At 40.9% G+C, this 23,266-nt stretch overlaps 3 protein-coding genes across 4 annotated transcripts in view; 2 read left to right on the forward strand and 1 right to left on the reverse strand.

Moving 5' to 3' along the window:
- Positions 1 to 1,359: 1,359 nt before the first annotated feature.
- On the forward strand, positions 1,360 to 4,676 carry LOC115160817 (L-dopachrome tautomerase-like). Its single transcript, XM_029711272.1, has 8 exons — positions 1,360 to 2,124; positions 2,288 to 2,587; positions 2,714 to 2,814; positions 2,923 to 3,089; positions 3,282 to 3,461; positions 3,549 to 3,690; positions 3,817 to 4,018; positions 4,135 to 4,676. The coding sequence occupies exons 1-8, from the start codon at positions 1,839 to 1,841 to the stop codon at positions 4,299 to 4,301; spliced, it is 1,545 nt and encodes a 514-aa protein (XP_029567132.1). The 5' UTR covers positions 1,360 to 1,838; the 3' UTR covers positions 4,302 to 4,676.
- Positions 4,677 to 9,919: 5,243 nt separating this feature from the next.
- Positions 9,920 to 20,331, forward strand: LOC115160816 (L-dopachrome tautomerase). Its single transcript, XM_029711271.1, has 8 exons — positions 9,920 to 10,438; positions 11,624 to 11,923; positions 12,478 to 12,578; positions 12,671 to 12,837; positions 16,956 to 17,141; positions 17,268 to 17,409; positions 18,504 to 18,705; positions 18,849 to 20,331. The coding sequence occupies exons 1-8, from the start codon at positions 10,150 to 10,152 to the stop codon at positions 19,019 to 19,021; spliced, it is 1,560 nt and encodes a 519-aa protein (XP_029567131.1). The 5' UTR covers positions 9,920 to 10,149; the 3' UTR covers positions 19,022 to 20,331.
- A 1,859-nt stretch (positions 20,332 to 22,190) lies between these two features.
- LOC115160818 (glypican-6) overlaps positions 22,191 to 23,266 on the reverse strand; it is a 116,081-nt gene continuing 115,005 nt past the window's right edge. For both annotated transcript variants that reach the window (XM_029711274.1, XM_029711275.1), the window contains one exon: positions 22,191 to 23,192. In XM_029711274.1, coding sequence (XP_029567134.1) covers positions 22,975 to 23,192 — 218 coding nt within the window. In that variant the 3' untranslated portion in view covers positions 22,191 to 22,974. The remainder of the gene's footprint in view (positions 23,193 to 23,266) is intronic.

Here is a 23,266-nt window from a genome sequence, read left to right on the forward strand (position 1 = left end):
GTTGACGTGTTACGCTCAACCCACTCAGTTTTCCACCACAAAACCAGTGCCTAGAAAAAAAGAGTAGAACCAGCTCACCTGCTTTTACACTATGATTTGACTATTAGATGTTCAATGTTTCTTTAAATTATTTTGAAGAAAAAAAACGATGTAAAAAGGAATAGTATCACCCTATTAAAACTAGAGTTCAGTTCAGTTCACGTAACATGGTTGACCTTAAAATGAGGGAAAAGGCTTTTTTTTAACCTTAAAATAAATCCCTAGTCACATGAAATCAATAATAATCTTTAGAAATGACTTTGTCAAAGCAACAAATTAACTCGGGCTTTACAATGATGGTGAACACTTGAATACATTTCGGGGTTAAATGGGTTCAAATCTCCATAGAAGTCACAGAGGATGCACAGAGGGAAATATCAACATGCTGATTTATTGCATTTTCCACGTGGTCTATATTAAAGGGAACTTCATTTAATAAATATAAAATATATAGATAAAAAAATATATATATATATTTGTGCACAATTTCTATTTAAAATATCATAGGGACCCAAAAGGCACTCATTTCGTGAAACAACCCAGCTACAACCCATTTACCTAGTAAAGCTTGTACTTTCTAAAGCTATAGCAGGAAGAAATTGTACCATGGAACATTGGAGTGCTGGACTACAGTAACAAGCTGCACATAAGAAGTAACTTATACAACTGTGTACATACCCTCAAATACTTATTTTCCAGTAAACTTGCCGCCATTGTATTTCAAAGATGGCTCTCTAGCACCACCATGTGTTTCAGTGGAGGCTTTGGGGTTCTATATGACAGATTTCACATTCCATGAAATGCAAAAGCTTGATTTAGGATATCATGTAATTCATTCAAAGTGTTCTAAAGATCTATTGAAATGAATGGTTAACCATAAGGATTTTTGAGTCCAAGAAAATATGATTGCTTGTGGTACATGATGAGAAGCATATGCACAAATTCTGAAGTTGTTTTGTTGAAAAGTGCATACTCATCGAGGTCAGGGGCAACATTCAGTTGAACACATGATTTGAAAGAGTTCCTTAGGGGTCTATCAGATGATACTAGTATGACTATAGTCACATACTGAGTGCATGAAAGGTTACTAAACAGTAAACAGAGAAAGGTAGACGAATGATGATAAAAATGATTTAAAATGTTCAAATTGTTCATGACTGTGGAGATGAAACACCTACTGAACTATGCCTTTTTGCATTAAAAGCACCAAAGTTGAAATTCATGCCTTCTGCCAGAGGGCAGTTTTAGAAAGCAATGGTAGAGTTGAAAGTGGTGTGAATAATGTCAAATAGTTACAGTCACTGTGGTACTTCTGTGGTTGGGAATGGGCACCACATGAACGGTAGGAGAAAAAACTAAGGCTTATCTTGTCACATGATCAATTGCCTGGAGGCCCAATACTTTTTCTTTTTCCTCATCTGCTACCACGGGATCTTTAATTGAGGGCAAGCATTGTGCAAACGTACGGACATCTTTGTTCTCTGGGTTCTTAAAAGACACAGGGTGGGTAGTCACTTGTCCCCAGAAATCTTATTTTATCATTTCTGGGAAGAACGGGTGAATTTACTGGAGGCCTGCAGCCCACTGTCAATGCTATCTGTAATTGTGCTGAATGGGTTGGAAATTACGAAGTGGGCCTTGAATTTTTTATTTATTTTTAAATGGGAAAGGCAAAGACAATGACATTGAATTAGTTCCATCTCTGTGTCTTATTGGAACTTATTGACCACATCATTGCTGTGAACTGGTGTACAAATCAATTTTTAGGGAGAAGGCAGAAGATTACAGCTGCGTGAAAGATGAGGGCTCTGGTGCTAGGTTTGGTTTGTTTTGTGACATGGCCCGATTCTACAGAGGCTCAGTTTCCTCGAGTCTGCAGCACGGTGGAGGGGATCGTCTCAAAGCAGTGCTGCCCTGCTCTCGGCTCTGATCCTGCTAATGTGTGTGGATCTTTATCTGGACGAGGAAACTGCTCCGACATCAGAGTCAGTACCAAACCCTGGGGTGGACCGTATCGAATGAGAAACCGAGATGACCGTGAAAGGTGGCCAACTAAATTTTTTAATCAAACTTGCAGGTGCTTCGGTAAGTATTGAAGTTATAATATTGAAAATGTTAAACTTCCTCTAAGGGATCTCTATTATCTATATAAGGATCTAACTTTAGGTTATAATTACATGTACAAAAGTGTATTAGTATGTTGTACAGCATAGCTACATTATGATCTATATTCCCTTCATGTGTCTAGGTAACTTTGGTGGCTTCGACTGTGGCCGGTGTAAGTTTGGCTGGACAGGACCAAACTGTGACGTACGTAAAGCCCCGGTGGTGAGGAAGAACATCCACTCTCTGACTCCAGCTGAGCTTCAGGAGTTTCTGGATGTGTTGGACCGGGCCAAGAACACCACCCACCCAGACTATGTCATCGCCACACAGCACTGGCTGGGCCTGTTGGGGCCCAATGGAACCCAGCCCCAGTTCTCCAACATCTCCATCTACGACTTCTTTACGTGGCAGCATTACTACTCTGTCAGAGACACTCTCCTTGGTAAATGTGATGTACCACACAAACAACCAAACAAGAAAGTATAATGATGACCATTTACATGTGCACAATGTTAAACAATTGAATATCTATTACATATCTGTGACCAGTACGTTTAATCTTTTCTAGGACCTGGACGTCTTTTCAAACACATTGATTTCTCCCACAAAGGACCTGCCTTTATAACCTGGCACAGATACCACCTACTCAGTCTGGAGAGAGACCTGCAGGTAAGAGTGAGGAGGTCATTTCATTGTGGCCTTATTATTCTCACGAGTATGCACGTTAATGGGAAATGTCTACAGAATGTGTATAGCAGAATGACCTCTCTTCTGCAGAGACTGACTGGCAATGAGAACTTTGCTGTTCCATACTGGAACTTTGCCACAGGGCAGACTGAGTGTGACGTCTGCACAGACTCTCTCCTGGGGGGACGCAACCCAGACAACCCCTCCCTCATCAGTAACCAGTCCAGGTTCTCCAATTGGGGAGTGGTGTGTAACAGGTCTGGAGCAATTTGTGTCAAAATGCTGAGTGTATGTGGCTAAGCATAGGTGAATGAGTATTTGTGTCTGTGCCTGCACACGTGTGTGTTTGTGTTTGTGTGCACGCATGCACACAAGCGCGTACCTTCACTTATGTGTACAGGGGATAGCATCTCTATTCATAATTAAATAACATCTGTCTTCTCTCCCAGCATGGATGAATATAACCGCCTGGTCACTTTGTGTAATGGGACCAGTGAGGGACATATAAGGAGAGGTCAGGTAGGGAGGAGCAACATGAGTCTTCCCACAATGAATGACGTCAGGAGCTGTCTCAGACTCAGAGACTTTGACCGTTCTCCCTACTACACTAACTCTACCTTCAGCTTCAGGTCATTTTCCTTCGATAACTCACTTTTTCTCTTGGCAAAAGTGTTATGTGTGTATGCTAACGATAAAATATGACCTGTTGTTAACAGGAATTCACTTGAAGGCTATGACAAGCCAGATGGCGAGGCAGAACTTGACTCCTCAGTGAACAACCTGCACAACCTGGTCCACTCCTTCCTCAATGGAACCAGCGCTCTGTCTCACTCCGCAGCCAATGACCCCATCTTTCTAGTAATGAAAAATAAAACAAATAAGATATAATTTCATTAAATAAAACAAAACAAGTACATGTACATTTCATAATAATAGAAATGTGTTTTTACTTAGTTTGTATAACTAAGAAATGTATTTGTATAGGTTCTCCATGCTTTCACTGATGCCATTTTTGATGAGTGGATGAGGAAGTCTGTTCCACCAAACTCCAGTTTCCCCGATGAGATGGCCCCCATTGGTCACAACAGAGATTACAACATGGTGCCATTCTTCCCTCCTGTGACCAACGAAGAGATTTACGTTGAGTCTGACCAGCTGGGATATTCTTATGCCATTTCACTGGATGGTTAGTGATTCAACATTTCAACAGGCATTTGCACTGCGCATTCAACGCTAATGGCAAGAAAATGAAGTAAGCACCAATTCATTTCAGAGTTTGCTTTCTTTCCATTTGTCTTTCAGAGAATGACGGTAATCCTGTATTTGTCGTGAGAGCTACTTTGACAGGCATTTTCGTGGGCCTACTGGCTGTGCTCATGGTAGTCGTGGTTTACATGCTGCACCGGCGAAGAAAGCATGGCTTTGAACCCTTAATACAATACAATAGAAAGTACATAGACAACTCTTGAACCTTTCTTGAGCTAAAGTCTAACAGTAACTGAAAGAAAGCCTACGGTTTATTTGATTAAGCTTGTATGCAATGTTCATATTAACGTAATACACAGTCATACTTATTGGATCAATTGAAACATACTGTAACTCAAGCTAAGTACTTATTTCATCAACATAAAACCCTGAGGGTAGAATGTTTGAGACCTGTAATATTTACATTCAGCCAATCAGAACCACACAAGGGATGAACCCATACAGAATAATGAACATTTACTGAATATTTATTCATTTATTGAGAGGCCATTTTCAGTTCCTGTTCTGTAATGTTTGATTCTATGTCTTGGACAAAAATGTAGCTTATGTTTGAGAATAAATATTTGTACACCCTTTGATTCTGATTCCAGTTATCTTTCCTTTCCTTTGTTTTCTATTAGGCCCCTTGCTTTTTTACATTTTTACTAACAACATGCCACTGACTTTGAGTAAAGCCAGAGTGTCTATGTACGTGGATGACTCAACACTATACACGTCAGCTACTCCAGCGACTGAAACGACTGCAACACTTGACGAAGAGTGGGTGGCAAGGAATAAGTTAGCCCTAAATATTTCTAAAACTAAAAGCATTGTAATTGGGACAAAACATTCAGTAAACCGTAAACCTGAACTAAATCTTAAATAATGTGGCACAGACACATGCATGCACACACACATACACACACACACACACACGATAACATATGCACTATACACACACATACACATGGATTTAGTACTGTAGATATGTGGTAGTGGTGGAGTAGGGGCCTGAAGACACACAGTGTGTTGTGAAATCTGTGAATGTATTGTAATGTTTTTAAAATTGTATAAACTGCCTTAATTTTGCTTTACCCCAGGAAGAGATCCATAATAAATACAAATACAAATTCAATTGTGTGCATTATGTTTTACTTGAAATATATTATAACTCCATGGTTTACTCAATTCACTTCTTCTTTATAATTTCTATAACACATTCCATTTGGCTTTTTCCAGTAATCCTACTGGCTAATCCTGTTAAGTGCAGTGAACCTTATAGTACCCGTTGTATAAGGCAATGGCTCCCATACTGTGTGTCGGCACCCACTTGTGGGACGCGACAGGTGGTGGCAATTTTTGTACTTACAAATAATGTCATTATTATACAGTCGGTTTCTTAAAATTGGTCACAAGAGCCCCTACTCAAATCCACATCCAGTTAAATGTTTTGAAGAAGAGCGTTTTATTAATCAATTATTAACTTATTATTTTGGTCTGGGTATGTTTTTTTCACTGCTTAACCCTGGTAGGTCATGAAGCAGAATGTTTGGTAACCCCTAGGAACGCGTAGAATTTACATACCTCTTGAAAGTTATGTCAAAATGTATATTACCGCCTAAATAGACAGTAAGTTTATGGTTGTCATGAATCTTGCCATGGAGGCAGAACTGAGCTATTTCCGCTAGATGGGGAAACTTCAAAGTCAAAATGGGTTATACCGTAAAAATTCATGAAAACAAACATCAACTTTTTGGTCTTAATTTAAAATGAGGGTTAGCAGTGTGGTTAAGGTTAGGGTTAAGGTTAGGGTCAGGTTTAAAATCAGATTTTATAACTTTGTGGCTGTGCTAGTTAGTGACCATTCTGTAGAGCTGCCTCCAGGTCAAGATTCATAACAATAAATGCCGACCTACAAATAGACATACACAAAATAAATATTTTTTTAATGAGATTGCCATAAACAATAACTACTAATGCTGCATCCTTCTAGAAAGGTTCTAGATCTCACCTTTCGGGTAAAATAGTTATAAATTACTGTGGCGTAGTCACTTTTGAGTACACAAGCTCAAGTACATAGTTTACGAAAATATAAAAATAAAAGCGATTCTTTGTCTGGATAGGTCAGAAAATGTGACACTCACTCCCTATGCAAATGTGGGTCTGAAACCTGAGACTTCAAGTCAGCCCCACTGACAGAGTCATAGTGGAAAGCAGATTGATGGAACTTTCTGGCACTATAAGGCACTGGACCCTGCCTCGTTCACTCGTCAGTCAGAACCGGTCCAGAACAGCTCACAGTCCCCTATATAGGGGACTTAACATCTAACCCTATCTAAGAGGTATGGTCACACAAAGGGAGGGGCTATTTTCTCTCTTGATAACCACACTACATTCTGACTCTTTCTGTTGATTTCTTACATTAGGTCCATAAAATGTTGGCTTTTGAGTAATTCAGCAACTGCGTTGACTTGCAGAGAGAAAATATGATTGTGTCCATTAAATAAACAACATATTAGTGTATATTTCTTTATGACAATAATGGACAGTGTTAAAATACCAGCAAATTGTTTCTACAAATCTTCACAGAATAGTATTTGTTTAATTAAAAAATGTATTTCGGGACTCAGGACTTTTTTTCTTGGATTCAGTTTTTTATTTTTATTAGCGGATTAGAATTTATTTGTAAAAAATTATCACATGCCCTCACTAGCAGTATATGTAAACTCAGCAAAAAAAGAAACGGCCCTTTTTCAGGACCCTGTTGTTCAAAGATAATTCGTAAAAATCCAAATAACTTCACAGATCTTCATTGTAAAGGGTTTAAATACTGCTTGTTCAATGAACCATAAACAATTAATGAACATGCACATGTGGAACGGTCATTAAGACACTAACAGCTTACAGATGGTAGGCAATTAAGGTCATAGTTAGGAAAACTTAGGACACTAAGGAGGACTTTCTGCTGACTCTGAAAAACACCAAAAGAAAGATGCCCAGGGTCCCTCCTCATCTGCATGAACGTGCCTTAGGCATGCTGCAAGGAGGCATGAGGACTGCAGATGTGGCCAGGGCAATAAATTGCAATGTCTGTACTGTGAGACGCCTAAGACAGCACTACAGGGAGACAGGACGGACAGCTGATCGTCCTGGCAGTGGCAGACCACGTGTAACAACACCTGCACAGGATCGGTACATCCGAACATCACACCTACAGGACAGGTACAGGACGGCAACAACAACTGCCTGAGTTACACCAGGAACGCACAATCCCTCCATCAGTGCTCAGACTGTCCCCAATAGGCTGAGAGAGGTTGGACTGAAGGCTTGTAGGCCTGTTGTAAGGCAGGTCCTCACCAGACATCACCGGCAACAACGTCACCTATGTGCACAAACCCACCGTCGCTGGACCAGACAGCACTGGCAAAAAGTGCTCTTCACTGACGAGTCCCGGTTTTGTCTCACCAGGGGTGATGGTCAGATTCACGTTTATCGTCAAAGGAATGAGTGTTACACCGAGGCCTCTGCTCTGGAGCGGGATCGATTTGGAGGTGGAGGGTCCGTCATGGTCTGGGGCGGTGTTTCACAGCATTATCGGACTGAGCTTTTTGTCATTGCAGGCAATCTCAATGCTGTGCGTTACAGGGAAGACATCGTCCTCCCTCATGTGGTACCCTTCCTGCAGGCTCATCCTGACATGACCCTCCAGCATGACAATGCCACCAGCCATACTGCTCGTTCTGTGCGTGATTTCCTGCAAGACAGGAATGTCAGTGTTCTGCCATGGCTAGCGAAGCCATTGAGCACGTCTGGGACCTGTTGGATCGGAGGGTGAGGGCGAGGGCCATTCCCACCAGAAATGTCCGGGAACTTGCAGGTGCCTTGGTGGAAGAGTGGGGTAACATCTCACAGCAAGAACTGGCAAATCTGGTGCAGTCCATGAGGAGGAGATGCACTGCAGTACTTAATGCAGCTGGTGGCCACACCAGATACTGACGGTTACTTTTGATTTTGACCCCCCCTTTGTTCAGGGACACATTATTCCATTTCTGTTAGTCACATGTTTGTGGAACTTGTTCAGTTTATGTCTCAGTTGTTGAATCTTGTTATATTCATACAAATATTTACATATGTAAAATTTTTGGAAAATATACACACTTGACAGTGAGAGGACGTTTCTTTTTTTGTTGCTGAGTTTAGGTATTCTTGTGACTTTTCACTCAACAGTCACATGCCAGGCCATAGGTAAGAGGTGGAAGGGAAAATCTAGCTAATCACACGAGCACAAAGCATATGACATCAGACGTTTCTGCACTGGCGTACCAAGCATCATATACTTTCATTGATGCTTTTGGAGCTCCTCCCACAGAACAAAGAATGCTTGGTTCTCAGAAAGATTCAACAATCATTTGATGACTTTTTCCCAGCGCAGTATAAGATAACAAATTCTTAGTACTCCAGTATACAATATAGCCTACTTGTTCATTATGTTGCTTAAGGCAAACATGTAATTTAACTCTCCCAGTCCATAGAAACAACCCTACCAGAGTAGCATACATTAACAGTCTAAATGTAAGAGTTTGGTTGTGGTTGGGGAACTTTCTTGTCACAAGGGTGACCCTTTCAGCAAGCTCTGTACTAAAATCTCAGAGGACAAATATCTCATGACCTGAGGACTTGTTGAAATACGTAAAAAGAAAGGAGATTTGGTACAGTAATACACCAGAAGTACAGCATTAGACCGAAAAGTCTGAACATAGTTTAGATTATACCAGAGAAAAGGGAAATGATTGGTCGAAGTATAACATTTCAGCCTGCATGTTCTTAATCCGCATGGCCTTCATACGCCAAAATTAGCACAATCTGATCAAGGTATTTTAATCTGTTTTTCCCGATGCAGAGTTGTAGTAAACATAACTTGTGTGATTAGGAAGTCTCTTTAGTTTTTGTGTTCAGATGAAGATTTCTTTGCATGAACTATGTGAGCCATGTTTTGTAGGACTAGGCTATCATGATTTAAACAATTTAAGGTTATATGAATGATATGTCATGCGATAAAATGGCAAAAACAACCTTATAAATTACACTAAACAGAACTGATGACTGGATTATAGTTTGTTTTATAATTCTCTATGACCTTTTTTCTCCACAATTGGTAGTTACAGTCTTGTTGCTGCAACTTCCGTACAGACTCAGGAGAGGCAAAGGTCGAGAGCCATGTGTCTTCCAACACAACCCAACCAAGCCACACTGCTTCTTGACACAATGCCCACTTAACCCAGAAGCCAGCCGCACCAAGGTGTCAGAGGAAACACTGTACACCTGGCAACTGTGCCCAGCCCACCACAGGAGTCACTAGTGCACGATGGGACAAGGATATCCCTGCCAGCCAAACCCTCCCCTAACCCAGACAATTGTGCGCCACCCCATGGGTCTCCCGGTCGCGGCCGGCTGTGACAGAGCCTGGACTCAAACCCAGAATCTCTAGTGGCAGAGCAAGCACTGCGATGCAGTGTCTTAGGCCACTGCACCACTCGGGAGGCCTGACTGGATTATAGTTAGTAGGTTATCAGACTTGCAAAAGTGATCGGATTTCAATATCTATTGTTAAATTGTGTGAACTTTTTGTTGGATTATTCATGGGACAATATTGTGAGTTTCACAGTATATGGACCTGTAGATACCATATTCTGTTGACTACCCAACACCCTATGCATTTTGCCCTGAGGCGTTTCACTGGTCTCTGGTATGAGTCCAGCTCATAGTCCTCGTGTGTCAGGTGATTACCACGAGACCATGATCTTAATCCTTTCCGACCATACTTATAGAGGGCACATACATTGGAGGCTTTTTTAACGTTCCTGAGACTGACTGGATCACAGTGTACTTTCTCTCAGGCTGTCCTTCGAGAAATTATATTTATGACTGTAGCCAAATGTTGAATACACAACTGAGGAGCGTTACAAATGTGATTCCATACCCTTTAGGGGGAAATAATTGAGCACGTAATTGCTGTGAACTTGTGTACAAACTGGTTTGTGAGTGGCCAGACGAGGACAAGAGGTGTTGAAGATGATCAAGGCGCTGGTGCTAGGTTTGGTTTGTTTTGTGACATGGCCCGATTCTACAGAGGCTCAGTTTCCTCGAGTCTGCAGCACAGTGGAGGGGATCGTCTCAAAGCAGTGCTGCCCTGCTCTCGGCTCTGATCCTGCTAATGTGTGTGGATCTTTATCTGGACGAGGAAACTGCTCCGACATCAGAGTCAGTACCAAACCCTGGGGCGGACCGTATAGGTTGAGAAATGTTGATGATCGAGAAAGGTGGCCTATCAAATTTTTCAATCGGACATGCAGGTGCTTTGGTAAGTCAAATTAAAATGAAGTGTTACATTTAAAGGGGGCAATGTGCAGGTGCTACATACATTTTTGGACTTGTAAATTAATGATATGTACCCATTGACTATTGAAGAAAATAACTTATAAATGCCTCATAAGCTAAGTTCAACTGCTGTATCCCATCAGACACCAAAATATAAGCTTGTTTTACTCCAATGTTTGTAAACAAAGTTAATATAAACAACCACTATATAGCCTAAAAACATGGTTAAACTCTGTCTATGAATTTGAGAGTGTATGAATTTGAGAGTGGTTACATTTCTCCAGCCCCATCCCTCAGCTTTTTATCGAATCAGGGGCCGGGAGTGGGTTTGTTATTGTTTCAACTGCTGATTGCGCCTTTAAGTCTTAAATAAATGCTTTCAGCAAATTAGTGTTCACTATTAAATAATATAGCTTTGTTTGAATCACATTAGAACCTAAAACAACGATTGAAAATTGCTAAAGGGCAACTTCACCACTTTTCATCCACATATGAATTATCTTTAGCACCAAACCAGTGTCTACAAATGAAAACGGAATGTTTCTATGATCTGTGGTTAAAGAGATAAGATGAGAAGGTCCTAAAAAAATGCTTCCCTGTGACATAATAGGATTAAAAGTAAGAAAAACAGGGATTTTCAAAACCTGCAATGAGTTTCTAGCCAGAGGGAGGGCTCCCGAGTGGCGCAGCAGTCTAAGGCACTGCATCTCAGTGCTAGAGGTGTCACTGCAGACCCTGGTTTGATTCTAGGCTGCATTACAAACGGCCGTGATTGGGAGTCCCATAGGGCTGTGCACAATTGGCCCAGCGTCGTCCGGGTTAAGGTTTGGCCGGGGTAGTAAATAAGAATTAGTTTTTAACTAACATGCCTATTTAAAGAAAGGTTAAATAATACATTTTCTTGCTCCCCATGTCACTATTTTTAACATTTGTTAACACTTTTAACATTGTATTTTTTATGCAAAACGTCGAAATGCGCCCTTTTCACATATGTAGACATTAGTTTGGTGCTGGAGATAATGAATATGACGTTGAAAAGTTGCGGAGTTGCCCTTTAGGTGGGAATTGTGATAATTGAACTGTCCCCAGAAGTATATGGAATGGTCCACATTTTCGACTGTTCCCGTATACTTGATTTACATGATCTATATTCCCTTCATGTGTCTAGGTAACTTTGGTGGCTTCGACTGTGGCCGGTGTAAGTTTGGCTGGACAGGACCAAACTGTGACGTACGTAAAGCCCCGGTGGTGAGGAAGAACATCCACTCTCTGACTCCAGCTGAGCTTCAGCAGTTTCTGGATGTGTTGGACCGGGCCAAGAACACCACCCACCCAGACTATGTCATCGCCACACAGCACTGGCTGGGCCTGCTGGGGCCCAATGGAACCCAGCCCCAGTTCTCCAACATCTCCATCTACGACTTCTTTGTGTGGCAGCATTACTACTCTGTCAGAGACACACTTCTAGGTACAACACCCATTGATTATTTTATCATTTCATACATTTATAGATGAAATAATAATTACAATATATTTCAATATACAGCAGCGTTGCAGTTCTTGACATAAAACGGTGCCTACTACCATACTCTGTTCAAAGGCATTTAAATATTTTGTCTCACCCATTCACTCTGAATGGCACACATACACAATCCATGGCTCAATTGTCTCAAGTCATAAAAAAATGTTTTTGTACCTGTCTCCTCCCCTTCATCTACACTGATTGAAGTGGATTTAACACGCAACATCAATAAAGGATCATAGCTTGTCTACGTCATGGAAAGAGCAGGTGTTCTTAATGTTTTGTACAGTCAGTGTATATTAAATGACATTCAACCTTCAAGCTGATCCCTTCTTGGTTGGAACATAAATGAAAGACAAATGTTCTAAATGTATCACTTGCTGTGTAACTTCTTTACTAGTTATATGTTTATATAAAACTCTCCAATCTCCATGTATTGTATAGATAGCAGAAGAGAACATTCAGAAGTTGCTCATGAAAAACCTTGTGCTTCTCTGTAGGTCCAGGTCGTCCTTTCAAGGCCATTGACTTCTCCCACAAAGGACCAGCCTTCGTCACCTGGCACAGATACCACCTACTAAGTCTGGAGAGAGACCTGCAGGTAAGAGTGGGTTTGAATGATGACGAGAAAGACGTGAAAAACTGCTTCAAATATTGATGAGAATGGAAGTAAACCTTTCCTCAATTCTGCAGAGACTGACTGGCAATGAGAACTTTGCTGTTCCGTACTGGAACTTTGCCACAGGGCAGACTGAGTGTGACGTCTGCACAGACTCTCTCCTGGGGGGACGCAACCCAGACAACCCCTCCCTCATCAGTAACCAGTCCAGGTTCTCCAATTGGGGAGTGGTGTGCGACAGGTGCGTTTTTGGACAGAAATGAGTTAAAAACATTGTGGGCAGGTTACCCGGAAACAGATTAAGGCCTGGATTCAATCAGACCGTGCATTAACCAGTGTTAACCACCAATGTTTTGGTGGGGTTGGAGGTGCAACTGTGGTATGAGGTGACATATCGGTGAGCGGCTGCTCTCGTGTGTCACAAACCACTTCATTATTATCCCTACTGTGTTAGAGGTTCAAACCTGCGCTCGAAAGTGCAGGCATTATCGATATTAGAAATAATGACTCTCAAATATCAAACCATTGATGTGTTAGGCTCAGTGGCAATTTTAGCATGTAAATCTTGGTAGGGCAAACTCAACCAATTCTTTTAGATGCATGCCAGCAAATACGCTACACTACACCACACAACACTAAACAATACATTCATTAAACTATAACGGTGACAAACGGTGCCCACAAACTGTTAGAGCCTACATAAATCTGCCCGACAGAGGAGCTTTCTTTTCAGCATCATGGAATGGATCCTTATTACCGCCACATCTGGCTATCAGCGTAGCCTCATCTGGCAGCGAAAACGTTCATTCAGCCTCATTTACTGCCTTTTTAAAAACAATAGCTGATATTGCTGACTTGCTTAAACAAATATGGTTTCTATTGACTCCTTGTGGATTTGTGTAACTTGATAAAAACGGCATTCTCCTTCAATAATAACTAATGCTGACATCGGTTTTGACTTTTAAACCATACACAAACATTATTACATTTATGTTCAGTAGATTCATAATGTCTGTTCTTATGTCACTAAAACTAAGCTCCAAGTATAAGCAAGTGCAAGCAAACAAGCTGCGGCGAGGTAGGCCTTCATTCAGCACTTTCAAAATGGTTAGAAATTCAGATAGGCGTTAGTTCAGATAAATGTTAACTTTATTCTTCTTTAAGTCCCCACAGAGAGAGAGAGAGAGAGAGCGAGCGAGAGAGACACTGTTAACCTACCATTTGAAGTATTTTATTAGGCCAAACAAAACAACCCTCGCAATATCAACTGGAATTACATGGGTCTATTACTTACTGGCAAACATGGTTCAGACCCAACAACATTATAGTATCCCCTCCTCATGGAGAAAAGCACATTAACTAATTATAATTCACAAAGTAAGCAGGACAAAGAAATGCATCATTCCAAAATTGCCAAAATAAGTTACTAATGAGATAGACCTACAGTGCATTCAGAAAGTATTCAGACACCTTGACTTATTCCACATTTTGTTACATTACAGACTTATTCTAAAATGGATGAAATCTTTTTTTCCCCCTCATCAATCTACACACAATACCCCATAATGACGAAGCAACATTTGTTTTTGCAAATGTATACAAATAAAAAACTTCAATATCACATTCACATAAGTATTTAGACCCTTTATTCAGTACTTTGTTGAAGCACCTTTGGCAGCAATTACAGCCTCGAGTCTTCTTGGGTATGACGCTACAAGTTTGGCACACCTGTATATGGGGAGTTTCTCCCATCCTTCTCTGCAGATCCTCTCAAGCTCTGTCAGGTTAGATGGGGAGCGTCGCTGCACAACAATTTTCAGGTCTTTCCGGAGATGTTCGATTGGGTTCTAGTCCGGGCTCTGGCTGGGCCTCTCAAGGACATTCAGACACTTGTCCTGAAGCCACTCATGCGTTGTCGTGGCTGTGTGCTTACGGTCGTTGTCCTGTTGGAAGGTGAACCTTCACCCCATTCTGAGGTCCTGAGCGCTTTGGAGCAGGTTTTCATCAAGGATATCTCTGTCCTTTGCTCCGTTCCTCTTTCCCTCAATCCTAACTAGTCTCCCTGCCACTAAAAAACATCCCCACAGCATGATGCTGCCACCACCATGCTTCACCATAGGGATGGTGGAAGTTTTTATTGGTACTCTTTCCCAGATGTGTGCCTCGACATAATCCTGTCCCGGAGCTCTACGGACAATTCTTTCGACTTCATGGCTTGGTTTTTGCTCTGACCTGCACTGTCAACTGTGAGACCTTATATAGACAGGTGTGTCTTTCCAAATCATGTCCAATCAATTGAATTTACCACATGTGGACTCCAATCAATGTTGTAGAAACATCTCAAGGATACGCTTGAGCTAGATTTCGAGTCTCATAGCAACGGGTCTGAATACTTATGTAAATAAAGTATTTTTGTTTTTTATTTTTATTTAATTTGATAAAAATTTCTAAACCGGTTTTCGCTTTGTAATTATGGAGTATTGTATGTGGATTGATGAGGAAATTGTTTTATTTAATCAATTTTAGAATAAGTCTGTAATGTAACAAAATGTGGAAAAGGAGAAAGGGTCAGAATACTTTCCGAATGCACCGTAAGCAAAATAGCAATTGAGATGTAACAAGTATGGCATAAGGGAACGATGTGCAGATAAGAGGCAGTGGTGTGTATTCATGGATGCCAAGGGAAGCCAGGCTTCCCCCAAAAATCTACCAAAAGTAAAAATGTCTTTGTGTTTCAGAATTTTCTTTCAATTCACAAGAGGCTGAATGTATCTCACAAGAGAAAGCATCTGAGCGAGCGAAACAGCATCCCTATGTTTCTCTACATATAGGCCATCTATCAGGCGCTGTGTGGTCCAATTGAATTGTTGCTGACCGTAGCATTGAAGGCTAGGTAAGCCAGCGAGCATCTGGCCTCCCTTCATAAAAAATGACAAGTTTTGCCAATTAGTGTTGAGCTAAACTGAGCAAGTCCTGGCACACCCAAAAAAAGTGTCAAGGGAAGCCAGCTTGGATTTGGCATTCCCATTTAGAGCATACGTCATTGACTTGAATTGTTGCATCTCGTTGTGTTGTTGTCATCTGGTGGCTAGCTAGCCAGCTAGCTAAAATTGGCCCTTTCTTAAATTAGCCATGGATTGAGATAGAGATTTGGACTTGTGGTTTTACTTAATTCTCCGTACTGGTCAATGATTATAACGGCGATTCTGATCCAACCATAAATTCATACATTGTAGTACCCATGGCCTGAGAGGATGGAAGTTCAATATGTAGCTAGATGTTGAAGGCTAATGCTAACTAGCTAACGTTCACCTTGTTTGATGAGAGTGCACAGTTATGACCTTGAAAATGTATCAATAAACCAATAGGCACATTTGGGCAGACTGGATACAAGATTTCAAAAAGAATGCAAAAGTTCATTGGATCAGTCTAAAACTATGCACATACACTGCTGCCATCAAGTGGCCAAAATCTAAATTGCACCAGCATCCCGGAGTCGCTTCTTCCCTGTTGACATTGAGACTGGTGTTTGCGAGTACTATTTAATGAAGCTGCCAGTTGAGGACTTGTGAGGCATCGGTTTCTCAAACTAGACACTCTAATGTACTTGTCCTCCTGCTCAGTTGTGCACCGGGGCCTCCCACTCCTCTTTCTATTCTGGTTAGAGCCAGTTTGCGCTGTTCTGTGAAGGGAGTAGTACACAGCGTTGTACGAGATCTTCAGTTTCTTGGCAATTTCTCGCATGGAATAGCCTTCATTTCTCAGAACAAGAATAGACAATAAATTTGCTTTTCTTTCAAAAACAAGGACATTTCTAAGTGACCCCAAACTTTTGAACGGTAATGTATATATATATATTATATATTTTTTAGCTAAACAGGTAGAGTCGCCACTGGTTAGGCTAACACATGTTTTCATGTTCATTTGGCTGGAGGGATTTATGCCTATGAGTCTAACTTGTAACTGGGCTGCATGGAATTTGTCAGATTATAGTCGAGTGTGGTTTTGTTGCATCCAACGGCAGTCTCTGCGATAACGCAACGAGCCACTTGTGGAGTCGACAGATCTAAAGCAGTTCCACCTTCGAAACTGCAAAAACAACGCTATGTCAATCGGATTGAATCTAGCCCAAAACCTAGTCCTGGACTAAAAAGCATGTTCAATTAAGAAGTTTCATTGAAAGTAAAGGACTAGGCTTAATCCATGTCTGGGAAACCATGCCCTGTATGTACTATACCTGTGCTGTTTATGCTTTGTGGGCCTATACTGGTTTTGATACTACTGAGTACATTTTCATCATATATTTTGTACCAGACTCACTGTCCTAAAATGTTGCTTGATATTTTCCCCCCTCCCCAGCCTGGATGAATATAACCGCCTGGTCACTCTCTGTAATGGGACCAGTGAGGGGAGCATTAGGAGAGGTCAGATGGGTGGCGCGAGGACCGACATGAGTCTGCCCACCATGAATGATGTCAAGAGCTGTTTAAACATCAGAGACTTTGACAACGCTCCCTTCTACACTAACTCTACCTTCAGCTTCAGGTAACCTAATCTATTAACACTGACCTGGGACTTTACCCATAAGGTATTATCCAATAAAGTAACGTTGAGTAATCTGTCTAAATTGCATTGTTTCTGACTTCCAACTGTAATTTGTTTTCTATACAGGAATTCTCTTGAAGGCTATGACAAGCCAGATGGCGAGGCAGAGCTTGACTCCTCAGTGAACAACCTGCACAACCTGGTCCACTCCTTCCTCAATGGAACCAGCGCTCTGTCTCACTCCGCAGCCAATGACCCCATCTTTCTAGTAATGATCTAGTTTGTACAATTGCTTATGAGTCCATGTATTTCCGTATTGTATTTGACTGTCATGTGGGATAAAGTCAACTATTTTGTAGTTAGCCGTTTTCTGTGCAGAAGATGCTTAAACGTTTGATATCACCTTAAATGAAGGTGATCATGTATGTAACGACACAGTAATAACTGTAATAACAACACAGTGGTTACTATGTAATTACATGATACTAGAGTTATAGCGGTTTAAGTTGTTACACAATTTTGTAATTACACATCCACTTGCTGACAGTTATCCCACTGATATTATTAGATATTTTCTTGTTCCACTATGTAACTAGTTTTGTCATTACACGTTTGAAAGTCACCTGTGAATGATCATTTTAATAACTTGAACCAATATATGACCACTGCCATCAAATCCACAGGTAATACCAGGGTTGATACCGTCTTGATGTAATTAAGTACTGGTTATTTGAAATACATTTAAGTCTGTGTTCTTACCTGCTTCTAAGGTTATACCGAATACAAAGTAATGTAAGAGCAACGTAGTTGAACGGGATACACTTGTAATTATCATGTACCCAGCCAGGACCAAGCTACTTAATGTGAAGTGAAACCCAGTAGGTAATGCATTTCATTACTATGTAGTTAGCATGTAACAGCCTCGCATGTCCTAGTCTATTTACATCATTAGATCAAGATGGTATCAACCCTGGAATTACACTTGAATTTGATGGCAGTGTAGTTACATGTAACAAGGTCATATTTTGGTTTGACTAATTATTAACATTGTAATTCACAGGGGACTTTCAAATGTGGAATTACAAAACAGTAGTTACATAGGGGAACAATAACATGTGGAATAACCTTCAGCAAGTGGATGTGGAATTTCACAGTCCTTGTTCCAATTGTGTAATACCTGATACCACTAAACCCTATTACAATGTAAATACATAGCAATAACTACGTGGTTACTTTATTGTTACTACAGTTATTACTGTGCAGTTACATAGTAATAAAGGGCAATTTGATGTAGTGTTGGCAACTTAATTCAAAGTGCTACCAAATGTTTTAAAATTACATAACTCTCTATCTCATTAAAAGGTGCTCCATGCTTTCACTGATGCCATTTTTGATGAGTGGATGAGGAAGTCTGTTCCACCAAACTCCAGTTTCCCCGATGAGATGGCCCCCATTGGTCACAACAGAGATTACAACATGGTGCCATTCTTCCCTCCTGTGACCAACGAAGAGATTTACGTTGCGTCTGACCAGCTGGGATATTCTTATGCCATTTCACTGGATGGTTAGTGATTTCACAGTCGTCTTTGCAATAAAATGAATCGTTATCAACTTTTTCTTATTTTATTATCAGGTCAAAATGAAATAAGAAAGCTCTCATAAAGGTCTTGTTTGCGTTAAATCTCTTTTCTTAAATCCCTTCCTCAGCTACGGACAGTGGATTTGTGTTTGTGCTGGGGTCCACCCTGGGCGGTGTTTTCCTGGGTCTCCTGCTTCTTCTACTTGTCTTGGTCCTCTACTTGCAGCAGCGCAGGAAACGTGGCTTTGAACCCCTTATCAATGCACAGTTCACCAACAAAAAGTACACAGAGGAAGCCTAAACAGTATGTACTGTACACTTTGGGTTAGTATCCTTGTTGCTTCTCATGTTGAAATGTACCTCAGTACTAAATTACTCGCGCTCTGTCAAACCAGACATTGTTGATGGGAATTTACAGTACAATGTATTAGTGCTTTGCTTCTTCTTTTACCTACACTACCCTGTTCTTGTTCTGTTTAAAGAAATAACAGAGCATACAGTAGGACATTTTGTTTATGTGAAATGATTTAATAATATGATGATATTGTCACCTATACTGTATCCATTATTACCTAAGATTGACATTATCCAGTTTTTGTCGCTAATTGGAGAATCCATTATAATATATCGATTTTTTTCTGTTAGGCATTTAAATAACATTTTCAAAAATTGCAAAGCTATTATTATCTTTTTAACAAATATTTATTTGCATGAAAGAGTAACAAAACACAGATGCAATCATTTTAATTGCATTAAAAAACTGTAAGGCATATTTGTTTGTACGGTCTTTATGTTAACTAGATAATCAACCTTATTGGCATGAAACTGTTTTCCAACTCCAAGCAAGATATTATCATGATCGTATTTTTTTGTTGTTGTTACAATAGAATGCATTTGATTGTATGAAATGTTGATGAATAAGGTTTCTGAAACATTTGTTTTTCACATTACTTTTGCTGATCCATGAACACACAGTACAAGACAAAATATAGGAAAAATATGACCATTAAAAGTGCAATAATACAAAAAAATCAAATCTGCATTCTGCGAGATCATTATTCATAATAAAGAATCTTATTTTAAGGACACACTGACAAAGAGACAAAAATGTTTGCTCTCTATTATTTTGCACATCATCATCATTTGCCAAGGTGAACATTAATACTGGTTTATCAAGAGGCAACGAAGCAAGCTCACAATTGATATGCTGCAACAAGGCCAATAAGAGATGATAATAAGAGTTGAAGGATATTAATATAATACTGGCTAACTCCCTTGATATGTATGCTTAGCTTAGCTGGCCTTCATGGTTTACTGAGTTGACCGGCCGGCCCTCTGAGAACACCATACTACTTGAGGCTGGTTTTGTTGGCTAGCATTTGAGGGGGGAAATACAGTACGCCCCCTTCAGTAATGCCAATCCTATCCCAGTCTCTGTAGGTACGCTCTACTGCCTATCCTCACTGGAGCATTCAACCCTGTCCAGACACTCTCTACCTTCTAAGATTCTCATTTCACAGGTGGCTGTGGTCGGCTTTGAGCCTGTCTCTGCACACAGAACCACTCAGGCGCCAGAGATAAATGAAGGGGCCTTTTTTTGCCTTTGGCATTTTTTTGTCTTCAATGTGCTATGTTTTTACCTACTACAATTTGGCACCTCATCTTGTTTTTAGTAATGAGTGAATAACTACATATAAACAACATTTGGTTTGAATCAATGTTATGTGTACTGTAATTTCGTCAGATCTACTTGTGAATTATAAAGACATTGGTGGTTACAGTTAAATACAGATGTTGACATTAGCTCACTTGAAATTAGAGATATTTAAGTGCATTAACTTTAACTGCACATTTATCTTCCATAAAACGGATTAATTCATGATCTTGTCAATAAATGTTGGAAATCTTGAAATCTGAGGGCCTCAAAAATCTGAGGGCCTCAGTTGAGTTCATAAGAAGTGCTTGCTAGAATTGTTAGAACATGGTGTCTTACTGAATCTAAATTTGCCTTCATAATGACAGATGGGAAGTTAGACATCACATTGCAGGTAATGAAAACACTAGATGAACATATGCTTTTGAAGTTAAGCATGTGCAGTTCAAAAAAAGTTGAATTAACATGAAAAACATCTCATTCCTGAGTTATCAGGTAAAGGTTCATATCTGAGGATATAAAAAATATAAGGGGAAAAAATTATGTAAACTTTCAATAACCTCACACCAATAAATGTAGGCCGATCCTTTCTAAATAGTTGGACATTCTCTTATTCTCTCCAATTATGGAAAAATCTGACATAGTGGATATCACCATTTAACATAACCTAAAGCAATCATTCTGATGAGGTTCTTTGTGGTATGATAACATCTGCACTCAAAACAACAGAATGCAGTAAATGGTAAAAACTTATATTAGATACACTACATGGCCAAAAGAATGTGGACACCTGCTCGTCAAAACATCTCATTCCAAAATCATGGGCATTAATATGGAGTTGGTCCCCCCTTTGCTTCCATTCAGCCACAAGAGCATTAGTGAGGTCGGGCACTGACGTTGGGCGATTAGGCCGGGCTCGCAGTCGGCGTTCCAATTTTTATTTTTTTTATTTCACCAATTCATGCCAAAGGAGTTCGATAGGGTTGAGGCCCGGACTCTGTGCAGGCCAGTCAAGTACTTCCACACCGATCTCGACAAACCATTTCTGTATGAACTTTGCTTTGTGCACGGGGGCATTGTCATGCTGAAACAGGAAAGGGCCTTACCCAAACTGTTGCCACAAAGTTGGAAGCACAGAATCGCCTAGAATGTCATTGTATGCTGTAGTGTTAAGATTTCTCTTCACTGGAACTAAGGGGCCTAGCTGGAACCATGAAAAACTGCCCCAGACCAATATTTCTCCTCCACCAAACTTTACAGTTTGCACTATGCATTTGGGTAGGTAGCGTTCTCCTGGCATCTGCCAAACCCAGATTCGTCTGTCGAACTGCCAGATTGTGAACCATGATTCATCACTCCAGAGAATGCGTTTCCACTGCTCCAGGGTCCAATGAGGGGCGAGCTTTATACCACTCCAGCCGACGCTTAGTATTGCGCATGGTGATCTTAGTCTTGTGTGCGGCTGCTCGGCCATGGAAACCCATTTCATGAAGCTCCCGACTAACAGTTCTTGAGCTGACATTGCTTCCAGAGACAGTTTGGAACTCGGTAGTGAGTGCTGCAACTGTGGACAGATGATTTTTACGCGCTATGCGCTTCAGCAGTCAGCTGTCCCGTTCTGTGTGCTTGTGTGGCCTACCACTTCACGGCTGAACGGTTGTTGCTCCTAGACGTTTCCACTTCACAATAACAGAACTTACAGTTGACCGGGGCAGCTCTAGCAGGGCAGAAATTTGACATACTTCAGTAAGGCCATTCTACTGTCAATGTTTGTCTATGGAGATTGCATGGCTGTGTGCTCGATTTTATACACCTGTCAGCAACGGATGTGGCTGAAATAGCCAAATCCACTAATTTGAAGGGATGTCCACATACTTTTGTATATATACTTTACCTGATTAACGTTAAACATGTTTCATATGTATCATCTTCTGTCAATGTAGAAAAATATTCAATAATATTTAAAGCAGATGAACCAAGGAAGAAATCAACAATTAATGTGAAAGCTATACTGTATCTATGGTATTTATATGTGATTTTGGGAAATTCGGGTTTGTTTTATGAATGAAGAAATGCACTGCTGACCTGTCAACAAGTAAAATACCTGCCAGCTGAGATCACCTTACACCATAGTAGACATGTTCTAGTTCTAACTTCTGATCACCTCTTGGTGCATCCTCTCCACAATCTCACAGTGGTACAACATAATAATCTTCTATAGCATAAAAAAAATAGACCAAAAGTGCAATTACTTTTTCTCATGGAGACCTAATAACATCTGCCTTATGCCAGAAAAAAGTAATTCCTTTGGGCTTCTTGAACAATGTTTGACGGTGGATCATCTGTTTCTATTTTGGAGTGACGGGAGTCATGTGAAGTCCTGCCTAAGGATGGCACCAATGACCAGACACTTTAGGAGGAGGAAGGGGGATCCAGGATGCATGACTGCTGTCTCCAGAACAGAGAAGACCCCTCTACCTATCCGAGAGGCCAAGGCTGCCTGAATACTGTCTGCTTGACTGTAGCTCCAGTCTGCTTGAGTAGAAAAACACACCGTAGAGAGAGATCCTTCTGTCCACGTTGGGTGAGTTCCCCCAGCATTATCTCCATAGCCTGTGCAGTGCCAGGACTGAGAGGGCCAGGCTGGCCAGCAGGGCTGCTGAGGGGGCAGGGTGTGTGGCTGCTGCTGAATCCTCCACCGGGCCGCTCCCGCTCCGGTCCGCTCCCACCACCGGTGCCTCGGTGCTGGCAAAGTCAAACTCAGTGACGCAGGCCTCCGTGCAGCCGCTGCCACTGCCCGAGCCACTGCCCTCATCACCTGGACAACAGCACAGGAACACAGAGGGCACAGTAAGCAGTCAATAAATATACAGAGAAAGTAACTGACAGAGA

Source organism: Salmo trutta, chromosome 24, assembly GCF_901001165.1.
Source record: "Salmo trutta chromosome 24, fSalTru1.1, whole genome shotgun sequence".
NCBI lineage: Eukaryota > Metazoa > Chordata > Actinopteri > Salmoniformes > Salmonidae > Salmo > Salmo trutta.

Bases quoted from the DNA above. Each gene is read 5' to 3' on its own strand.
- LOC115160817 (XM_029711272.1), top strand. From the start codon at position 1,839: ATGAGGGCTCTGGTGCTAGGTTTGGTTTGTTTTGTGACATGGCCCGAT. The intron at 2,588-2,713 runs GTAAATGTGATG...AATCTTTTCTAG, and splicing joins TGTCAGAGACACTCTCCTTG to GACCTGGACGTCTTTTCAAA. The intron at 4,019-4,134 runs GTTAGTGATTCA...TTTGTCTTTCAG, and splicing joins TTATGCCATTTCACTGGATG to AGAATGACGGTAATCCTGTA.
- LOC115160816 (XM_029711271.1), top strand. From the start codon at position 10,150: ATGATCAAGGCGCTGGTGCTAGGTTTGGTTTGTTTTGTGACATGGCCC. The intron at 17,410-18,503 runs GTAATGATCTAG...TCTCATTAAAAG, and splicing joins CCAATGACCCCATCTTTCTA to GTGCTCCATGCTTTCACTGA. The intron at 18,706-18,848 runs GTTAGTGATTTC...TCCCTTCCTCAG, and splicing joins TTATGCCATTTCACTGGATG to CTACGGACAGTGGATTTGTG.